Here is a 23,182-nt window from a genome sequence, read left to right on the forward strand (position 1 = left end):
AGGAACATCCTCGGTTGTGATAACATCATCGCACTCCAAGGTAGCCAAAAAGGTATGCTCCTCCTTGCGCACCACCTTCAAGAACTGAATTGTAGACAAGATCTTGGCCTTACTCTGGACCCTCAATTCACTAGAATAATGCACTGTTGTTTTGGATCCATTATGCATAAACAATCGACAAAAGGAATTGGAAAAGAACTGATCTGGTCCAAGAAACTCAACCCAAGCACAAAATCGAAGTCATCAAGAGAAATCACCATGATGAAATCCTTGTCGGACCGGCCCCCAACAACCAACTCCACTCCCTTTGCGACTCCTGCAATCGAAGCTTCTTCAGTATTGATGGTCTTGATGGTACCACTTACTTTCTCCACACGAAGGTCAAGCTTTTTAGCAACTTGTTTTGACATGAACAACTCTGAGGCACCCGTATCAACTAGTGCACTCAACTTTTGGCCAGCAACATTGATGTCCACGAACATAACCCCTTCTTCTTCCGACCCTTCTTGACCTACATAGTACTGAGTATGGAGCCAAACTTAATAGTCTCGGTCTCTTCCCCACCCTTGTCTGTGATGGCATGGATCTTGTTCTTCTGTGGACACTCCCTCACCAAGTGCCCAAGTCCCTTGTAGTTGTAACATTTGATAGGTTGTTTGTCCTTCCTATCCCTATTCTTGACAGTCGATGGCTTAGTCGCGCCACTCGAATCCTTGTCGCCTTTAGATGATAATACACAACTGAAGATCCATTAAAATCATCCTGTTTTCCAGCAGATACCACCATTACTTAAAGTTGAGGATTCGTTCTTGGTTTTCCTTTTATTTCAACATTGTAACATAAAGTCTCAATAGCCAGTACCTATCATAAGATGAGAGCATGAACTCGCGATTAAGTTGCAGGACCAAAAGGACATAGAAAAGAAAGGCATTCACAAGCATAAAGATCTGAGCTTCAGCTCGGAAATGAGCTGTCATTTGGCTACTTATGTGAAACAAATGTCAATACTACATCTGACAGTACCTTTTTCGCGGAATTAAATAAATGATCTGAATCTGCATTCTGCCATAACAAATTACAAGCTAAAAAAAACTTCATTAGATACCATATGAATGAGCATACACTATGAAACTGCTTCAATTACATAAGGCCTCAAACAAATGACCCTATATTGTAGGAGGTCCAATAAGCACTTCACTTTAGTTGCAGAGAATTCTTCATCTGGCGTTCTCCATCCTTTGTTGTTGACCCTTGTTAGCCAAATGTTGCATTTTAACGAATCGCTCCAAACTTAGAAAAATGGGAGAATTGGACGATTGAGGTTCTTTCCATTAACAATAACAATAGGATTTATCAATCTCCGCACACATGCTGCAATTTTAGCAGTGAACTTCTTCAACATTTATGGTTAAAGGACAAGCTGCAAAATTTTCTTCAGTCTAAACAGGGAATGAATGCTGAATACCAATGAGAAACATAAGAAAATTTTACAACCTGCACCCGAGAGAAAGTAGCCTCTGTTTGCCCTGCCTTTCTTTTAAGAAAAGTGATGTCTAGTTTGTTTATCAAATAAAATAACTACCATAAGAAAAACTAGCAACTCATAGCAGAAAATGGTGCCGTGCATACTCCGCTCTTAATGAGAAAGACAGAAAGAATTCCATAAAGACAGAAAGAATTCCATCTACTCTGGTTTTCTCCATCCAAATAAAAACTGACATTTCTGTTAAGTAACAACCTCTGAAGAATTCATATTGTTACATGACTGATCTCGTTTCTACCGCTAAGTGCAATAAACTTATCATTAAACATCAAGATAGGGCATTTGTCTACCAATATTGTACCACCATAAGCTTCTTTAAGAAATACAGTGCTCCTTGCACCTTTATTTGTAATGTAAAAGATGCCGTGGTGCTTTATCAAACATAGCAATAACTTGGACGGTAGTCGGTATTCTGAATGAAATGCATCCAATTTTGCTGAAACCATCCTCTTCTCCATAGTTAAACTGAGGAGTTCATGAAGTACGGCCACCATTCTTTTTCGGGATTTCGGATCTGCGAATTCGAATCTCCTCCCATCCAAATATGGAGAAGGAAATTCCATTTTCTGCCACTTCTGAAGCTCCTCAAGATAACTATTATTCGGTCTAAAACCAGCAGCATAACACATTTTAAAAGCAAATGGACCAAGGTAGTTACCATCTTTCATGATCCTAATCTTCTTTTGACCACCAGCAGACTGCAACATCCCTTCGCGTGCTAATCTCTCTTCACGAGCAGTCATTGCCAGTGAAGAATCCCAGCTCTCCAAGTTAAGATAAGCTCTACCATTGATATCTTTGATCGAAAAGTAGTCGGGATATTTGAAGATCAGTGACTTTTTAAAGTCCTGGGGCAGGCCAAGTTCATTTCCGATTAATTCAACTTTTTCCAATGGCACCCTACAATCAATAGACAACATTAACAACGTCCTTAGATTTTTAACCAAAATGGGTTCCATTAAATTCCTAGCTTCACCCTCTTCTCTAGCAATCTTTTCGGCTTTTCCGGTTAGTGTAACAAAAGGGAGTTCTTTTCCACTACCACCACCAACACGGAATATTGAAGGGTACTTCTCAATGATGGGCATGAAGTTCCATTTTGCCACAAACCCAACTTCCTTTTCAAGGTCACGGAGAAGAAGACATTGATGCTTTTGAGATTGGATGATGGACTTTAGCTGAAGAATTAAAGATGGCTTTTTGCAAGTCCTTACTTTGTCAAGTTGATAGTCCCTATGGTATATTTCTTCTTTTTCCTCCATTATTTGCCGCACTGAAACTAACATAGAATCCGATTTTTGACATCTGGTTGCAGAAGATGGCCACGCTATTATGGATCTTTTAATCATCGATTAATAAATAAAGACGGTGCTTTTATTTCAATGAGACAAACCCTCGAACAGTTGGTGTGCAAGTCCCAAAACCAGTATTGGAACAACTAACCGGTTCGAGATCAACAAACAACCCAGATATGGAGAAATGGATTTCGATCGATTGGCAATACCTTCCGTTGGAGAGAAAAAAAGGATTGAAGAATCTTATTTTATGTTTTAGAAGTCATAATCGGGAGGGTAAATCAGTGTGACAGTGTGTCGAGGTTCAATTGTTTCTTTGGAATTACGTTAAATTGTTGATTTTTTTAACTATATGATTCATTATTCACTTTTTTTTCACTTATTTTTAAAATATAATATGTGATATTTTTATTTTTATTTAATTAAGATGTGATCATCATCAATTAAATATCATTAAATATTTTGATATAATTACACATTTGATCATTATTATTTATATATTATCTTAATTTAACATTACTTTTAATAAATTAAAATAAATTTAATCTTCTAATCGAATGATATTGTGTGTCGTGCCATGTGTCATTGGTCACTATTAAATTGAAGGACTAACTTTTCAAAGTATTGATGGAAAATAAATATATTAAATTAAAATAAAGTTAGTTACTCAATCGAATGGTGATATGTGACAACAATGACATGTGGTATCATTCGATTGAAGGATTAAATTTATTTTAATTTATTAAAATTATGACTAAATTGAGAGAATATATAAATAACAGACACCAAATGTGTGATTATACCAAATATCACATCACCTAATATGTTAAATGTTAACTCGTAGTGACCACATACTAATTAAATAAAAACAAAATCATATCTTAACTAAATATAAACGAAGATAACCAAATATTATATATTTTTTTAAAAAAAAAGAAGATTAACTAGGAATGGACAAAATTTTGTTCGACCCCATACGTGTAGTTATCTCACCTGTCCTTTTTACTCCGACAAAATGAACAAAATGTTACCCCTTTCGACTACATTACATTGTTTGAATGCGTATTTAGAACAGGAATGAATACAGGCTCCTACGGGGTTGAATTACATTTTGCACGTTTTCCTCATGAATCGTGTAATTAAATCTTAGTTTTTTTATTATTAAAGATTTTTTAGAGATTTTAGATTTGAGTGATTGTGTTAATAAAGTATGTTTACATTATTAATTAATTAAAAAACTCTTAAAAAAATATTATCTTATAATCCTCTTAAATTATTAAAAATCTATTAATAAATATAAAAAATTTGACTCAATACATAAAATTTGAATTGTAACTAGTGCAAAATATCAAATCTTAAAATTTTAATCTTAACTAGTGCAAAAGGTCTTTGCACTTTAGAAAAAGTTAATTAAATTTCTAAAATATTTTAAACTTGATTAAGTTTTTAATTTAAAAAATTAACTAATATAATCTTTTTAAGGATAAATTATTCCATGAATCTTCTCATCACGTCATTAATGGTCCAACCAATTAAAAATAGCCACGTTAATAATTTTGACCATGTCTTTTATACCATGTATTTTATTTTCCATATCAGCTTATTCATTAATGCATATCAAAATAAAATAAAACTTAAATTTAGGAATTGTTTTTAGAACCTTAATTAATACCCTTTTCGTATCCATCAAAACAATCTTATTTCTCTTACTCCATTGTTTTTCTTCCTAATCGAGTTGTTGAAATAAGACCATTTACAAGTAAAAAAATTACTTGAAATTTTGAACACATTTTATTTGAAATAGCATTTTTATACATACACGCATAGGTTTTCCATAAGAAACCGAATTGAGAAGGCAATCAATGATGCATAGTGCTCGAAGTTCTTGCTAGATCAGATTCAGTAGTGGTTAGTTAGTAGTAAGATGACTTGCAGACATATTTTAAAAATCGAAACTTAAATACTCATCCAACTCTGCTTCAGTTTATAAGATTATTCACTTGAATATGGAAATCACATTTTGTAATACCCCAAATTTTGGTTAGTGACTAAAACATAAATTTTGAAAGTTTAGTGGCCAAAGTACAATTTGGTTTGTGACTAAAACATAAATTTTGAAAGTTACATGGCTAAAGTATAAAGTTGGAAAAGTTTAGGGACCAAAAGGATAAATTTTAAAAGTTATGTATTTTGAACCCGTAAATGAATAGTTCAACTCCAAGAATGAAATTTTTGTGGGAATCAAAATTTAGATCTATAACTTGTATTAAAAGCTATAAAGTAGTAAAGCTCGAAAGAAAATTGGATAATTGGATCTAACCGAAATTTTACAAAAATTTGAAGGACGATAGATAAAGGTTGGAAAAATTATTTCCAAATTTTAGAACAGTGAAATTTAATGTGGATCAGTGAAATTGAAGTCAATTTTACATATTTAGCTGAAATTGGAAAATTTAGTGACTAAATTACAGTTTTAAAAAAATTTCAATGGAAAAGGTGGAAAGTGGATTTTTATTTGTTCATATTTGACTTTGGAATATTAAAAGGGATGATAATGCAATGACAAGTTGAAATGATCATGTTTAATTAAGGGTAAAATGATAATTTCACATTAAATGAATTTTAAATTCATTTATGTTAGATTAAGACAAGTGTATTATGTTTTAATTGAAGAAAAATAGAAAATTTTCAGTTTATTCTAGCCCCAAAACGTGCACCACCATAGCTACAAGGTAAGAATTTTATTTTTTTTATTTTTAAGCTTATTCGATTGATTTTTAGATTAAGCTATTAGATAGAGAATTAATCTCCTTGAAATTCTCTATCATTTGGTATAAATTTTACATGGAGATCATGCATGTATGATGAGTTTGGAAATGAGGGTTTTGACAAAATCATGAGATTATGATTTTCTGGTCTCTGATAAGGAAAGACGACTTGAATAAATCGGTTTAAATATTTAATGATTTTATTTGAATTTAAGTTTAATGTTTTGAATTGCTATGATATTTTAAGTTAAGTTGTATATAAAGAAAAATAATGTTATGATGTTGTTAAGTTGTTTAATATTTTATATTACCTTAGTTTGTTTATAATGTCTCACTAAGTAAATACTTAGTTATGATGATTTTCACACTTAGGTAAAGAAAACAAGTGAAGTAAGGAGTCGAGTTGGCATCAATCAACAAAGAACAAATACGTGTATCAGATGACATCCTACTATTTTAAATTTTATAGATAGCATGTATACAAATAAGAAATGTCAAAGATATATTATTAGGGTTATAAATGTGAACCGAAGTTTTATATTTTAGATCAAAATTATATTTTACAATAATAAAAAATATTTTAAAATTAAGCAGTTTTTAAGCATTATTATTTACTATTGAGCTACTAAACTTCTGCCTAAAATTAAGCTTGATTTATATTATAATTATTATTTTATGATTACACGATTAATGAAATAATTGGAAAGTTAATAATAGAATATTTTATAATAGAATAAAATTTTAAGCATTTATGATCAGTGAATGTTTGTAAAATTGATGTGATATCTTTAACTCGTATTTTAAGACGTATACGTGCTATGTGTGTCACACATTGAGGACAAAATAAAATTCATAATTTATCATTTTTAATTGATGTGACTATTTTTAATTGGTTAGGAAAGGATACATGACATAACTTATCATTTTTTAAGTAATATAAATTGTTATTGATTATTATAATATTGAAATAATAATTTATAATGTTAAAAATTAGCGAATATATTGATATGTCATCAAAAGATAATCATGTTATTATTGAATTTTTTAAAAATGTTATATCGATAATTTTATTATTTTTTTATCGATAAATAATTAAAAAAACAAAAACATAACATTTTAATATAATTTAAAAATAATAATAACTAAATAACTAAAATAGAATAAAAATAATAATTAAAAATTAAACGTGTAATTTACTGTCATATTTATTATGAATATTAATAAACTTATCGGAGGAATGTTCGATTATTGTGTTCGTAACGTTGCACGTTTTTTTTTCTTTTAAAAGAAGATTCTCAACTTTTCCACGACATTATCAAACATGAAAGTTTTGATTTTTTACTTGGATTAATAAATAAAATCAATATTCTATTAAAAATAAAAATAAAAAATCATAATATTTAAAAAATATCAAATATAACATATTATTAGAATATAGTTGCTATTAGAATATAGTTTGATACTTCTTGGGAAAACAATTATTATAATGCTTATTTTTTATATATAAAAAAATCGCTAACTTGTTAATTTAACAATCTATATATTTTTTCTCACCAATAATTCCCTTTGAATGCTATTTTTTTTCTTACCAATGATATTTATAGTAATAAATTTAATTTTAATTAACATATTCAATTGAAAATAAAAACTAAAAATACAAACCCTAGATTTTCGAAGTTTGTATGCTACTCAAATCAAACAAAGCTGGTGCAAAGAAAGAGCACCAAGCATCATGTAGAGGAAGACATGAGAGCCACATTTAATTCAAGATAACGAAAAAACTTTCATTGAGAACATAAACACTATGTCAACCTGCTTTAATCTACCTAGATCAATAATCTGCTAACCATTTACATTCTACTAGAAAGCAAGCCCTAGTTATAAGATAAAACAGGTTTAATCAAGTCATCAAATAGGTATATCAACAGAGTAATCAACAGGCTATACTTTAGCTTCCTCATTCAAAACGTTTGGGTTTGGTCCCTTCTTCGAATTTGGCTTCGATATTCAAATATATTCTTGTTTAGCTCAACTTCATACTCTAAGCTTGATGTTAAAAGTGCATGTAAGTTACGTGCCAAAAAAGCAGGGCATAATTTCCATGTGTGGGTGTCGTACCAGATTACTATGATCGCTGTACGAGTTACCTCTTAAGGCATCAGATAGGCTCATATGTTCCAAGGATAATTGGTCAGAGGGTTCTGGGATCATAGACTCGATAGGGATTATCGGAGTTGTTGCCACTGTTTTGACTCACTTGGGATCCACAACTCTGTATACTTGAGAGTACTAACCAGGAAGAAGCAATGGAAGTAAGCCATCATCTCCCCACCTGAAATTTATAAAACAAAAAAGAACGAGAGTTCGCCTTAATCTTCAGATCATAATTAGAAATAAAAATTCACAGCATAGTCAAAGAACAAGTAAGCCAGCACACAAAATCCCAACCAGATTTAGGTGAATTCAGTATCTCTTCATTCTCACTCGGACCAAATGAACACATGAATATTTTATAAATAAGTTCCAGTAACCCTTATCACAAAGTAGAACCCGTGTAAATGGGACAAAGTTTGAGGAGAATTCAAGATCACTCTCCTCCACATTCAAGCGGAAAATAACAGCTAGTTTGAAAATAAGACTTTCCAAAAAAGATTACATCAATTCTCTACCATACCCTAGTTTTACAAAGATGTGTACTATACTCTGCGAGGTTTCATATGCATGTTAAAGCTAATATTACATCAGAACGCATATTTAAAAGAGCTCAGAGGCTTCCACATCAGAAATTTTATATGATCAATGTGCACATGCGGCATCCAATAGAAATCTAAATAAATCTAATCAGAGATGCAAGGAAGATGTCAAGAAACAGAGGAATAGATAATCACTTAGCTGAGGATGCTATGCCTTCTGTAAAACCATTTTGATAAAACTCTCCGCTCAGAATCACCTTAACCGATGAACACAAGTTACACCATTACATTTACATAAATTCTACTCACAAAAGAATAAACTTCACTTCTACTAAGAAATAGTTACACCATACCAATTGCTCCAACTTTCACTAATTTACCAATCAATAACTACAAATATTTCCTAAAATATCTTATTTCTTTGGAAATAAATAATAACAGAATTTTATCAGCAAGGAAGTATGTACCTTTAACATATTGAATATCTTTGCTTTCCATCCAACCACCTGGAAAACTGAATTCGTTGTGTTGCTCGTTGCAGTTTAAATTCAGATAACATTTAAGGTATATGAGAAGAGAAATGGTACTAAAATCACCTTAAACTTTGAAAGCTTCTTCAAATTTAGATAACAAAAATTGTAGTTCTACTTGACAAACTAGGAAATGGAGTTAAAAAAATGTACAATATTATGATCAAATGAAGGAGAAAAACAAGAGGAACAATTGTTCGAAGGTTACTGCATGCAAAGAGTCAAAGATACAAAAACTAAAAGCCCTAACAACAACAACATAGACATCAGGAACAACAAAAGGTACAAAAGGACAAAGAAGGTTAATATTTACAGAAAATTCAGGACTGAACAGCATTTAAATCAAGCAACTTAAAGTTAGTAGGGGCGTTAGGTCCGCGCAGCTTCAGCGCCGCTTGATCATAAGCGACGGCCGCTTCTTCCGCCGTATCGAAGGTGCCCAACCAAAGCCTCATCCTCCGACCATCCCTAATCTCCGCCGCCCATCTCCCCCACGGCCTTTGCCTCACCCCTCTGTACCTCTTCGCCTTGCCCTGGCTCGGCTCCTCTATTACTTCAATCTCTTTCTCAGAAGCTCCGATGGTGATCTCGTTGACAAGCTTCTTCTTCTGTCTCTTTAGGGTTTCCTTCGGCGAAACCGCTTCGTCCTCGCTGGAAGAGTCGGTAGCGTCGGCATCCGTAACGGTTATTCGAACAATTCGCCGGGAAATCGGACACTCGGGCTTTCCGTTCGGCGGCGGCGGCGACATAACGTTAGGGCTGTTTTTTTAATACTAATTTGGAATGAGAGAGAAGGAGAAATTATTTGGTCTATACTTAAACTTAGTTTTTCTGTTGGAATATTCTTTTGAATTTGCAAACCTCTTCGCATAAAAATCTTTTTACATTGTTTTCTTATCGCTTCTTTATTTTTTTAAGATCTTTCGGGAAAACGTTGAATAGGGAAAATAATTAAATGAAATATCTTAATTCTAAAATTATTTAATGAATCATGATGAGGTAAAATCAGGATAATCATCTAAGTGAATAAATTATTTAATTTGATAATATAGCTTAAAATTTATTTTAGGATTTACGGTAATAACTATAATGGAAGATGAATATGTCATATTATAATGACAAGTTTCAGAAAAAAAATTTATTGTAATTCGTTTTCTAAACGTGATAAGTTCTGAAAGAATATAAATTTGTATTAAAATCGATTAAATGGTGAAATTTTTTAATAAAAATTATATTTTATTAAAATTCATTATGTCCGCTTACAAATCAATGTAAATAATTGTTGTAAATTGTTAATTAATGTTTGGATCATTTTATAAACCCAAATAATTATTCCATCATGATTATTGGGCTAATTCTACCTCACGATGAAGTTAATAGCAGAAAAATTGAAAAAATTTAGAATAAATTTTTGGGATAAGTTAAAGGCTCTCAATTATTTTATAATAAATGTTTAAATATCTCGTAATTTGGTGCTTGAATTTAAAATTTCTAGAAATAACAAATAGGATAATAAAATATATTATGTTAAATCAAAGCATATCATCTTTAAATTCAATATTGTTTCAAACAATTTTAAAAATTTAAAATCAAAATAAAAATTTATTAGATTAAATTGTTTTAATCATTTATATTCTTAGATGTATCATACCAAAGCAATCAGCGTCTTGAGATAATTTTTAAAAGTTACCTTGAACTGTTACTATCTTCCTAATTTGTCTACAACTGTGTAAATTTTATGTCATCATCCTAAACTAATTTCCCCCCTCTCAATTATATTAAAAAACCAACCCTTTATTGCGGATTTAAAAATATTTTTTTTGAAGGTAAACGTATATATATTAACCCAATAAATTTAGGGTAAAATACAAAATGGTCATTTTATTATAAGATATTGTTTTATTAAGTTCTTCAATTACTAAAAATTATAAATAAAGGGTTGTCTTTTAATTCCTCAACTTTTAAAATTTATAAAATAGTACTAGATTATTCATTATTCCAAACTCTTCTTTTTTCTATTAAAATAGTGACGGTATTATGGGCTTAGACAACTACCAGTTTTCAACGAAAAATGACGAATTTGTAACGTGATGAATATTTAGGTGATTATTTTATAATTTTTAATAGTTGGAATACTAATAAAGTAATATTATATAATCAGAGAATCATTTCATAACTTTTAATAGTCGATGACTGATAAAACAAAACCACATAATCGGAAACCATTTATATATTTTATACAAATTTTTATAAGGACGAACACAAATAGAATTTTAAGACGAAAACAATGGATATATAATTAACTTATGAAAAATTTTAAATTTAAAAATAAACACAAGAAAATCGTAACAGAAAACTCTATCGTATTATTATAATGCCAAAAACAAATTCCAAGAGATCAAAACTATAACGAGTTCATACTTTCACTCTGCTAAACGGCGAGAAAATTGTAACAGTTGAACAATCAGCTAAAAAAATCCTTGGCCGCTTTCATGGATAACTCATCGTCCGGAATTTCGTTTAGATCAATCAAGTATTTGTCGCTTCAATCTCCTCATCATTGAGCCTGAAAAATTCCACCACCGCCCTTCCATTCTTAGAGTTTCCATTATCATCATCGCCTGTAGTGGTCGAGGCTCGCTGTTGGTGTTCTAAACTCCTAGATGTTATCGTTCCTCCATCGTCATGGTCGTTACGTTCTTTAACAATTCTTGGAGGTAGATATTGACGACCACCGGCACCGGAATCCTTGTTATCGTCGTCTTCGTCGAATCTTTTGGACGACGAACAATGAATATCAACACCGCCATCATCATCATTGTCATAGTCTTCCTCGTCATCATTGATATCATCAAGTGCCAAGGCTAGGGTATTAAGCCCCGACGTTGTCGTCTCCATCTCATTACGATCATCGCCTTCTTTGACATCTCTTTGAGACCGATAACGATGAATAACCGCATCGGCATTATCGGAGGTATAAACCCTACCCTGTTCGGAAATTATGACGACGCCGATCTCTTCCCCGCTCAGCTTCGACAACCGACTGGCTTTGCTGAGCAAACCCTTTTTCCGTTTCGAAAAAGACACCCATCGTTTCCTCTGGTCATCTATCTTCTTGATCTCAATCTTTTTTCGACCGCACCCTTTTGGTCTCTGTCTCGGCACTTCCATGGTTAACACTTCCAAAACTAGCTTTAAAGAAAACTAAAAAAGGTCGAAAACCCTAAATAGTTTCCCCATAAAAATTAGGGTTTCGGGGTGTAAACCGTAAAGCTTTAAGATAAAAGGAAATTTGAGGATAAACATTCATATATAAAGCTTACGACTTTGCCTTTCTAGAATTCTATTAGGTTTGGAAAGTTTTAGTTTCCGTTTAACTGTCCTACCCTAAAATCACAATGAAAATAGGAAATATATTCAAATAATTACCTTTAATTAATTAGTAGAATATTTAAAAAAAGAAGGAAAAGTACCTTTTTTTTTGCTTCTTTTACTTTCGTATTCCCTTGATAAAGTTTAAGTCCTACTTAACAATAATAATTCTATACGTCTATATATTACCCAACGGGTCTATAATTCGACCGCCTGTGATTAACATAATTTTCTTAGGCCAAATTTGTGTAACATTGTATCATCTACTTGCTCTCTTCCCTTTTGCTTCAATGGCCATGGACAGTGAAAAAGCGAGTAACATAGCCGCCTCGAGACGAAGACGGAGCTTGTTCAAGAAAGCTGCGGAGCTCGAGACACTATGCGGTGCACGAGTCGCCATTGTTTCCATCTCCGAGAATGGGAAAGTTTTTTCCTTTCCGGGTTCGGATTCCGTTATCGATATTTACAACAAGTTTAAGGAATCACCTCATACCGACATGAGACCGACGGTTTCGAATAAAAGGCCTAGTATGGAAAGTGCAGACGATGATGCTACTGCGATCGATATGATTTCGAAAAGGTGGCAAAGTTTGGAAAGAGAAGAGGATGAGAAGAATGAAGAGTTGAGGAGCCATGTAGCGGCGGCAGGGGCAAGCATGAATCATTAACCTAGCCCTTACCAAATCAGGCGATGATTTTGCTAGCCTTAGTCTTGTTTTCCACTGGGGTTTCTCGTGTCTCACTTTTTTGTACAATATCTATGTATATGCATTAGAATGTAATCTTTAACTAAGTTTTGATTAATGAATTTCGAATCGAGATGGATGTTGAACCTTTTGTCGTTTAAGTTTCACTCAATAATACAAATTTATTCTCTTAACAAGTTAAATTTTAACATGTAATTGGTTCCAACCTAAGGCTAAATTGACTATGAGATATTTGAGTGTTTTACTAATACTAGAAGATTGATCGAAGTCTTCTTGTTTAAAAGGTTAAATATGTTGTTTGAAAGGATAGTGTTAAATATTTATTTAAACGGATAATACGAGAAGATTAATCGAAAAATATTGTTTAAAAAGATAATGTCTGGTTTTAGATATTGACTTAGCATCTAATTAATATTTAATTAGTATCTTAATATAATTGAAGGGTAATAGAAACTTCTGTGAAAAATGATTCTTTTAGGTGCTCGTTCTATAAAAATGAAGCTATTTTGGAATTTGAAACATTTTATCATTAAATTTCAAAATGTTATTTTTATAAAAATAAAATATTTTTTATAATAATGACACTTTCAATCAAGGCTAGACCAAAATGATTCTCAACTCCACTCATGAACAACCAAAGGAGACGCCCAGTGATGCAATAATACTTGCACCAAACCAACAGAAGTAATAAAATGTGGAATACTGAGTTCATTGTGAAAAGTATCCAAAAAGACCTGACCTTGAATGATAGGTCTTGTGGGTGAAGGGAACCCAAGAAGCAAAACACTAGTAAAACATAAAGAGAGCAAAACAAAACTAGGTTGCAGCGAAAAAGATAGGCCGGCAGAATCATACCGTACCCTCTTCGGTTTAGCCTCTATCTTACAGCTTGTCCTCGTACTCGGAAAGTGGGGTCATCTGTTCTTTCAATCCCTTCCTCTTGCGGATGTCAGCAACGTGGGCAGCTGCCTGGGAACCAGGTTCCAATGGATCGGACGACATCATATCCCAGTGATCAAACACACATTGTGGAAAGCCTGTCCTGATGTTGCAGCCCTCAGGGTGCTAGAGAATCCGAACGACTCGATAACGGGAAGGTAAGCTTTGATGTTGTATAGCGGAGTACCGGGCCTCTGCATCTCCTCAAAGACATGTCCACGCTTCTGGTTAAGAACACTGTAAATACCGCCAAGTGCCTGCTCAGGGGCTTGGATCTCTACCAAGTAAACAGGTTCAAGAAGCCTTTGTTTGGCCGTGAGCTGAGATGCATAGAAAACCCTCCTAGCAGTTGGAATGATCTGACCACCACCTCTATGGATAGCATCAGCATGAAGGACCACATCACACACTTCAAAGCATATGCCCCTCATGTTCTCTTCAGCTAATGCACCTTCTTTTGATGCCCACTGGAATCCAGCAACTACAGAATCCTTTATTTCATTCAGGTACTGAACTCCTTTACACATATCAACCACCATATTAGGACCAGTGGTCTCGGGCCCAAAACACCATATCTTCTTAGCAAGATCTTTGTCCCAACCATACTCCTCAGCCAAAATTTTAGAACGATTCTTGGGATCATCTCTTGGACCAATTCGTCCGTCATCAATGGCCTCGGCCAGACCTTCCTCCAGAGGTCGTGCTTCCATGTACAAACGGTTGTGCTTGTTAGGAGACTTGCTCATTACTGTCCTGCAAGACCTCTCTAGGACAGTCTCACGGAATGACACAACAGGGTCTGACTTAATGATCTCAGCACCACCCATAAAATCTTCTTGCAGATCTTTGAGACAGATCTCAAGGTGGAGTTCTCCAGCACCTGCAACAATGTGCTCTCCCGACTCTTCAATGGTACACAGAACCATAGGATCAGACTTGGCTAAATGCTTCAGCCCTTCAACAAGTTTGGGAAGATCAGATGCAACCTTGCACTGAACAGCAACACGGACAACAGGAGAGACAGAGAACTTCATGGCACGAGTTGGGTGAGCATCAACTTCCTTCTCATTAGTCAAGGTAGCATTCTTGGTGATAAACTGATCCAACCCAACCATGGCCACTGTGTTACCACAAGGAACATCCTCGACAGTTTTCTGCTTCTTTCCCATCCAAATAAAAGTTCTCTGTACACTCTTAACATACAAATCTTTCTTCTCACTAGGGACATAATTTGGACCCATGATCCTGAACTTCAAACCAGTTGAAACTTTGCCAGAGAAGACGCGACCAAAGGCAAAGAACCTACCCTTATCAGAAGCGGGAATCATCTTTGAAACATAGAGCATAAGAGCCCTCCGGATCACAGTTCCTGATAGCATTGGCATAGATATCAAGTGGACCCTCATACAAGTTCTCAACACCATACCTCTGAGCCTTGCTTGGAGATGGAAGGTGAAAGATCATCATTTCCAGGAGAGCACTGCTTGCCAGAAGCCAAGTCTGCATTACACGCTTCATTAGGGACTTCCCCATCAAATCCTTCTCATCGGACTTCATGGTGACATTAAGCTTTTTCAACATGGGCCAGAGCTTATCTTTCTGGTCATTCATACAAGTGTTGATTATCTGTTTGATGGGTTCATAACAGAACTGAACGAACCCACGCTTGCAGGTAGCACTTCCGGTGTTCTTGGTGGTCCACTTCTTGGTAGCTGGATCAAAAAAGTTCTCTCACCCCAAAGTCTTTCCATCATTTTCGACTCATCAACTTCAAACTTTGAGGCATACATTATAGCAAAGTTGGTCAAGGTAAAAGCCCAACCATGCAAACCAGTAGAGAAAGCAACTGTTCCTTCTCTGGGTAGACTTGAACATCACCAAGAAGAGGATCTTCATAGGTGGCCATAATGACATTAGCATTTTCAATTACTCTTTGGAACGTCTGGTAAGCCTCCTCACCGTCAACCTGGAGCTCAAGGAAGCACCTGTCCATCTTGTTAGCAGTCAACACAGGCCTGATTCTTTCTCCAAGTGCCTGCCGGAGGACAGTCTCTGTTTGTACACAGGCACCTTCAATACAGTCAACAACCACAAGGGCACCATCAGTAATACGAAGAGCAGCTGTGACCTCAGACGAAAAATCAACGTGCCCAGGGGAATCAATAAGATTGATGAGGTACTCATTCCCTTGTCTCTCTCCTTTGTAGCTCTTCAAAGAGTCATCGGACATTTCATAATACAGAGAGATACCAGTAGATTTGATGGTGATACCACACTCAGCTTCATCAGCACGAGTATCTGTCATACGAACATCACCAGCAACTTCTTGTGCAATGATACCAGCAGCAGCCACAAGAGAATCAGTACGAGTCGATTTCCCTGCATATCAAAGAAACGGTAATCAGAGATGAAGACAACAAAATCAACGATTTACAACAAGAGAATACATCATATTAAAACTTTCAATCATCAAGATCCAAAAACCTTTCATCATAACAGACTAAACTAAGTTCATTTTGTAACTAATCTAGCATAACTTTAATACAAACAAAATGCTCATATAATACTATCACGTCTTTCAAAAACCTTGCAATGACACTTTGACATAAACAGCATCATCAAGTACAAATTCACTAAAACAAGTTTGATCTTTAACAACAGCTTCTTTGAAAATTAACATGAATTTAAACGTACCGTGATCAACATGGGCAATAACAGACATATTACGGATGTTGTGCTTGCGGTCCATAATAGCACGAAGTTCCTCAGCTGTAAACTTCACCTGTAACACATCCAACAAATATAAAATAAACAAAAACAGCTAAACTTAAACTAAACACTAAACAGAAAACCGGCAAAAGAAGAAAAACGTAACGTATTCTCTGAACTCACCATCTTGACTTGTCTTTAAATCGCACTGAACAACCAAAACCTGTCCAGCAAACAAAAAACAGATTTCTCAATCTTCAAAAACCCAAAGCTCATCCAATGAAAGAAATCAATATTTCAAGATCTGAACCATATTAGCTGAAAGCAATCAGTACCCAGAAATATATATATATAAACAAAGACCATACAGTACAAGTATAAGCCTCGATTTCCTAAAAAGCTATGTGACTGCATAATCTACTAGTAACCAGATTCAATATGAAAATCAAAACATGATCTAATGTTCAAAACCAAGAACAATGCATAGATAAGGATCTAATGGAAATGAAGGGGGCGAGAGCAAACCATAAGCTATAGGCGGCGAGAGGAGGCAGAGAGATGAAGATTGTAGGGGAAACCCACTTTCACTTGAATGAGAGGCAGACAAAGGATCTGCCTTATTTATATTCGATGAGATATTTTATATGCCGATGAAATGCGTTTGAGACTGCATGTGTGCTAGGGTTATATCTATGACTTTCGGAAGCTTTATATATTTTCAATATGTTTCTGGGAAAAATATAGAGATAGTCATCCAACTAAGGAATGTTTTTAATCGGGTCATCTTATAAAAAAATTATAAAATATACATTTAACGAAAGTTACAAATATATTACTTGTAAATTGTATTGGAAAACTAAAGCTAGTTTGACTAGGAGGGTAGTTATAGTAAAAATGACGCATTTAATTTTATAAGAACAAAAAAATAGCCTAAAACCACACTTTTTCTCTCCTTTTAAATTTCTAAAAATTAATCATTAGTTGATCTATTAATCGACTAATTCATATCAGGTACTCTAAGGGCGACACTCTCAACTAATTTACTCCATTCATAAACGTCATGATTTAAATTCCTAAACTTATTTAAGAAATTTAGTACATCATCTCACTATACCAAATGACGGTTGTATTTAACCATTTGAAAAACAAAGAATGAGTAACCAACTGAAGAAAAAAAAAGCACAGACCAACTTACTTCAGTGGTTAAATAAATTGTTATTGCTCTTAGAGGTTATAAGTTCGAGTGCAAATGACTACAGCAAGGTAATTAAACAGTTTATTATCAAATGATTGAGACTATTTAACATGTTTTAATATTGGTCGTTGACTTTCGGTTTTCTTTTTTCTTTTTAGTTTTTAGGAATAATTATGTCTTTATGACATATTTATCTCTGTCTTTATGACACATTTATCTCTGTCTTTGACATTCTTTTTTTTTTCTCGTTGTTTTCGTTTATATGTTTTTCAGGGTTAGATTTAACATCATCACGACTGATCAAGATGGTGTTTATTTGTTATCATGTTCACCTTCCCTGCGTTGGACCATTGGATTGATTTTGATACATGTTTTGCGTTTATGAATAGTTTTCTCACGTCGCTTGACTATGATTTACAATTTATCGGTGATTTTTCAATAATTTCATTTCCTTTTATGGTTCGTTTATCGATGTAGTTAGATTTGTTCGTATGTTTATTTTGTTCAAATATTTTGGTTAGGTTTTTAACCTTTTTCTTCTTTGGTCTTTGTGTAATCTAAGTGTCTAGTTTTTGTATTAATAGTTGTAGGAAAGTGTCATAATTATAATTTAGTTTACACATACAATTATACTTATAATTTTTTATTATAATTCTGAATATTTTTAAATTTTAATAAAACTAATGACTTTATATAGAAAACAAATCTTCTTCCCTAAAACACCTCTCTCCTATTTTTGCATGCACCAAATCTGATAACAAAAATTCTAGAAAAATTTACCTAAATATATCAGGTTTATAATTAAATATTAAAATTTTATATGTCTTTAATTATTTATCAAAATAATATTATTTAAACTTAAATCCATAAAAATACTAATGATTAAACATATTTTACATACATAACATTTTAATCCAAAAAAACACATGATTACTTTGACTTGTTTCTACACACGAAATATGATATCCGAAAGTTATATTTTTTTTAATAATTTAATTATATATAATATATATTCATAATATTTTGTTGCGGAAGACGGTTATCAGATTGAGCAAAATCACAACTGATAATTTGACAAAATAAAAATGAAGATAAAGAAGACATAAAATTTACGTGGAAAACCTCTAAATAATATAGGATAAAAACTACGGGCAACGGTAGAAGAATTTCACTATGAGAAAATAGGAATTACAACCTCTCTCGATCTACCAAGGAGAAAACAATGATAATTCTCTCTTGATAAAAAATGAGAAAACAACTCTCAAGAAACTCTATAAATTCTCTCGAGTATTAGAAGAAAGCTATAATATTTTGGGATGATTTTGAAGCTAAATGAGCTAGGGTATTTATAGTTAAAGCTTAAGGACTAATCTTGTTAATACCCTAAAATACAATGACTAAAATGTGTAATTTGCCATGTCACTTTTCAACCATTATTAATACCAATTATGAACCATTATTATTGTCAATTTATAATGCATTATAAACTATTATGATGCATTATGTAACTATTATTAGTTGCATGACAACTAATATATTTCATAATCAAACGATAGACTACGGTGAAGAGGATAAGCTGTTGACTGTGTTTTTCCCTTCCTTTTATATTTTACTTTTGTCTTTCTGTAATTTTCATTTTTTTTATTTTTTATATATTAAATAATATAATTATATTAAATATCATATACATACTACGACCCAAGCTACTTGATAGAAACCCATATTCAAATAGAATGGGCTCAAATCCAACTCCTAAATCACGAATCAAACTAAACCCAACAATTTAATTTAAAATTCGATGAAAATGACAATTAATTATTTAAATTAAATTAAAATTATTTTAAAAATATCTAAATGAATTTGATGTCTACATAAATAACAAATAAAGGTGTTTAAACAGCAGCGGCCATTGACCAAACTAAATTTCAAAAATCAAATTAATCAATTCTTTTAATCCTTAATTGAAATCGATTTTTCTAAAAATCATTAATAAACTGAGTAATTTTAATTATTTCGATCGATGATCGAATTAATTGAAAAAATATTTTTTTTGTTAAATTAATTTGAGTTTAATAGAATGGATAAAATTTAATTAGATATTAACAGTTTAATGAATCAATATAATTAAAAATAATTGAACTTTAATTCTAATTGAGATTGAATTTAAGTATAATTTATTTATTTTTATTTTTAATAAATAATAATTTCAAATGTTAAACTAAATTGGACCAAAACTAAGCAAGGCGGAAGAAAATTATATATATGGGCTGTCATTCGGGCCGATCATAGAATTGTTAAGTTTTATAGAAAATTTTCAGCAAAACTGGCCTAATAAGTCGAGCGGGTAGAAGAATTAGCTCATTAGGCTATGTACAAAATTAATTTAGGATCTACGACAAACGCTACATTGCAGAGAAAAATCGTAACGTTCACATGATGAGTTTGTCTAAATATTATTTTTTATTCAAATTCATCACATAAATGTGAGTTCCAATTTCCCATTCAGTATCCACAATCCCTAACCCTTGATTAACAATTCCCAATTGTCTCTTTTCGCAACGAACCTCTTCCTCTCCGTTTCCTTCTACTTCTTCGATCATGACATAAATATCGTATATCCCAAATTAATTTTAAAAATTACCTAATAAATCATATTTTTATCTATGTAACTTATTGGATCAATTTTATCCAGCTCAGTTGGTAGAGCACAAGGCTCTTAACCTTGTGGTCGTGGGATCGAGTCTCACGAAAGGTATTTCATAATTCGGAGGCTTCCCACGGAAATTGCTCTCAACCTGACGTTGGGGGCATCCTACTATCATACCTCCCCTTACCCAATAAAATGTGTCAATTAATAATTTGCATAAGAGATAACTTCCATAAAAAAAGGACAAAGTTTACGTTAGAGATAAAGTGGTCTGTGGTTTTGACGACAAATTCACCTAACCTTTTATTCAAAATTCAATTGATTTTTATGAATTTTCTAAGTCTATTTGTCGTTGGCCCTTTACTTATAAAACAACTTAAAAGTTATTATATATTTGAATACATTTCTATAAAATCGTTTATATTTTATAAATTTTGGCTTTTAATATATTTTGATATATATTTTTTAATTTTTTATTATGTTTAAATTATTTTCATCTTGATTTTATATATGATTTAATGTTTAAATTTCATTTTACAAATCGAATACCTGCACTTTTATTCAATTTGGTAATTGTACTTGTCAAAATCAGATATGGTATAATGATACTTGTTTTTTTATAAACAGATTTAGTGTCTGAATGATTTGACATGTTGTAATGTTATATTCAAGTACCAAATGTGTAATATTTAAAATATATATACACTAATTTAGGTACTCAATTGTATCTTAAGTATTTCATCTTTAATAAAAGAAAAATAAAATAATTTAAGTGGTCTTTAGATTTTGTCACACATTATGAGAGTGAACATAACTATTTATATAATTAAATATTTTAATGGAATTTATTCAAGAAATAATTATAGGTGAAATTGTAAAGGATTTGTATATAAATTTATTAATTATGTGTTTGATCTTTAAGTAGCAAGAGTTTTAGTTGTTTTATTTAGGCTTAAGGGATAAATTTGTCCTCGTAGTAAATTTAAATCAATAAATTTGTTCATACATTTTAATTGTATCAATTTGACTTTTAAACTCATTAAATTACATTAACTTGACTAGAGAATAAACCTTTGATCTTATTTAAAGTAAACCGTCCAATTGTATGTTTATTCTGTGACATGTCACAATGTCTCTAAACTTGGAGGTTCAGACATGAATATCATATAGGTTTGGTCATGCACATAGAGATAGATCGAAGGGGGCGGATGGTGTAGTCGTCCTCTGGAATTTTAAAATTATCATATATTTTATTTTTTTATGTATTTTCTATTGAAAATTTTATTTTTGTCCTCCTGAATTTTATAAATCCGTCCCCTTCTTAAATTTTAAAGGATCGCACCCTAGCTAGCATAATTTGGTTAGCATATCAAAAGAAAAACAAACTTTTCGTTTGGTTCTGGGAAAGAGGACAGATAAAACGTCAAACGAATATTTTGACAGTATCTTTTATTATTTTCTATGATAAAATTTGACAAATTAATTCTTATTATAATATATTTAAAGGTCTCGTTTTGAAAAATAATACAGGGCATACCTATCTTTTAGGGCTGACCTAACGTAAAGAACTTAGAAGATATAGATTTAAGTATATTTAATCATATACACGATTAATAAAAGTTTTAGTTTGATTAAAAGAAAGAAAGACATCAAGTAAATGTTTTAAGAAATTCCTACCTTTTTATTAACCGACGATTAAAATTACAATAATCAATACTGATATAGGTTTAATTTTTTTTATTAATTTGAGATGAATAGAAGGGATTGTATCTGTTCGAAAGACTTTTTTATAATTTAACAATGAATGTTCATATCTCTATAAATGTCGTGTTCGAATCCAAAATCTCAAAAAATAATAATACATTTTTAACTACTAAGATCACTCGATTCATACGATATAGATGGCTTTGTTTTGTATATGAATTTTCCATACATGCGTTATGCATACTTTCTTTTTCCCAGTTCTCATACGGCACGTAAAATGACGAAATAATATAATAAGTATCATGTTATTTGTTAATATTAATAAGAATTCTAGAATTATAAATCATCGGAACATGTGATTTTGAATTTGAACAAAATTCAAGGTCCACGGTACATATAATTTAGAACTTTCAGGCGAGATTTGGGTTTGTAAGATTCTATAATTTTATTCAGGCGAGAAGTTAATACACAAATTCGAGGACTTCCATGAATGAAAGTCAAATAATAAAGGGCTTATTTGAATAAAGAAACTTAATATTGGATTTACATGGTAGAAAAGTACCACCCAACAAAATAGGGAGGGCGCCGGCAAGTCAAGTCTTTGGTACAAATATTTTATAGGCGTCTCATCTTACTCCAATAAGTATATACCTACACAACTCTTTGAATATTTCCCTTAGATATGGGAACTTGTCTTTACTTTTTCTATTATATTAATACTCTCTTAAGCTCAAATGTCTGCACTTTTTATAACATAAACCAGGGATAAATATAGAATTCGAATTTAGCAGGTTTTGATCTGATCTGATTTTATAATATTAATTTTTTAAAATCTAGGTTAGATCGAATCTTTGAAAAATAAGATCAGATCAAAAATGAATTTGAATTTAGGGTGCAAAATCCTCGACCCGATCCGAGACAATAATATAATTATCAAATAATGTCTCTATATATTTTTAATTAAGTCATTAGTTTACTGAATAAAAATAAAAACTATATATGTTTGCCTCAGGTTGGATGCAAGTCTTTTTTTTATATCTTTTTAAACCCAATTTTAAATAAATTTTCATCGATTAAAGT

General features: G+C 32.1%; 4 protein-coding genes and 1 pseudogene across 4 annotated transcripts; 1 reads left to right on the forward strand and 4 right to left on the reverse strand.

Moving 5' to 3' along the window:
- Positions 1-1,724: 1,724 nt before the first annotated feature.
- Positions 1,725-3,034, reverse strand: LOC120205217 (protein WHAT'S THIS FACTOR 1 homolog, chloroplastic-like). The gene has a single exon (XM_039205128.1). It carries the CDS (start codon positions 2,890-2,892, stop codon positions 1,750-1,752), a length of 1,143 nt encoding a protein of 380 aa, XP_039061059.1. The 5' UTR covers positions 2,893-3,034; the 3' UTR covers positions 1,725-1,749.
- A 5,861-nt stretch (positions 3,035-8,895) lies between these two features.
- LOC120205218 (ethylene-responsive transcription factor ERF070-like) lies at positions 8,896-9,681 on the reverse strand. Its single transcript, XM_039205129.1, has one exon. The coding sequence runs from the start codon at positions 9,576-9,578 to the stop codon at positions 9,150-9,152; it is 429 nt and encodes a 142-aa protein (XP_039061060.1). The 5' UTR covers positions 9,579-9,681; the 3' UTR covers positions 8,896-9,149.
- Positions 9,682-11,358: 1,677 nt separating this feature from the next.
- Positions 11,359-12,036, reverse strand: LOC120205313 (agamous-like MADS-box protein AGL29). Its single transcript, XM_039205223.1, has one exon. It carries the CDS (start codon positions 11,998-12,000, stop codon positions 11,359-11,361), a length of 642 nt encoding a protein of 213 aa, XP_039061154.1. The 5' UTR covers positions 12,001-12,036.
- A 455-nt stretch (positions 12,037-12,491) lies between these two features.
- On the forward strand, positions 12,492-12,869 carry LOC120205314 (agamous-like MADS-box protein AGL62). Its single transcript, XM_039205224.1, has one exon. The coding sequence runs from the start codon at positions 12,492-12,494 to the stop codon at positions 12,867-12,869; it is 378 nt and encodes a 125-aa protein (XP_039061155.1).
- A 773-nt stretch (positions 12,870-13,642) lies between these two features.
- Positions 13,643-17,181, reverse strand: LOC120205219 (annotated as a pseudogene).
- Between the last annotated feature and the right edge of the window lie 6,001 nt (positions 17,182-23,182).

This window comes from Hibiscus syriacus, unplaced genomic scaffold (assembly GCF_006381635.1).
Source record: "Hibiscus syriacus cultivar Baekdansim isolate YM2019G1 unplaced genomic scaffold, ASM638163v2 tig00012370_pilon, whole genome shotgun sequence".
NCBI classification, from domain to species: Eukaryota; Viridiplantae; Streptophyta; class Magnoliopsida; order Malvales; family Malvaceae; genus Hibiscus; species Hibiscus syriacus.

Coding starts and splice junctions, on each gene's coding strand:
- LOC120205218 (XM_039205129.1), bottom strand. CDS start 9,578: ATGTCGCCGCCGCCGCCGAACGGAAAGCCCGAGTGTCCGATTTCCCGG.
- LOC120205217 (XM_039205128.1), bottom strand. CDS start 2,892: ATGATTAAAAGATCCATAATAGCGTGGCCATCTTCTGCAACCAGATGT.
- LOC120205314 (XM_039205224.1), top strand. CDS start 12,492: ATGGCCATGGACAGTGAAAAAGCGAGTAACATAGCCGCCTCGAGACGA.
- LOC120205313 (XM_039205223.1), bottom strand. CDS start 12,000: ATGGAAGTGCCGAGACAGAGACCAAAAGGGTGCGGTCGAAAAAAGATT.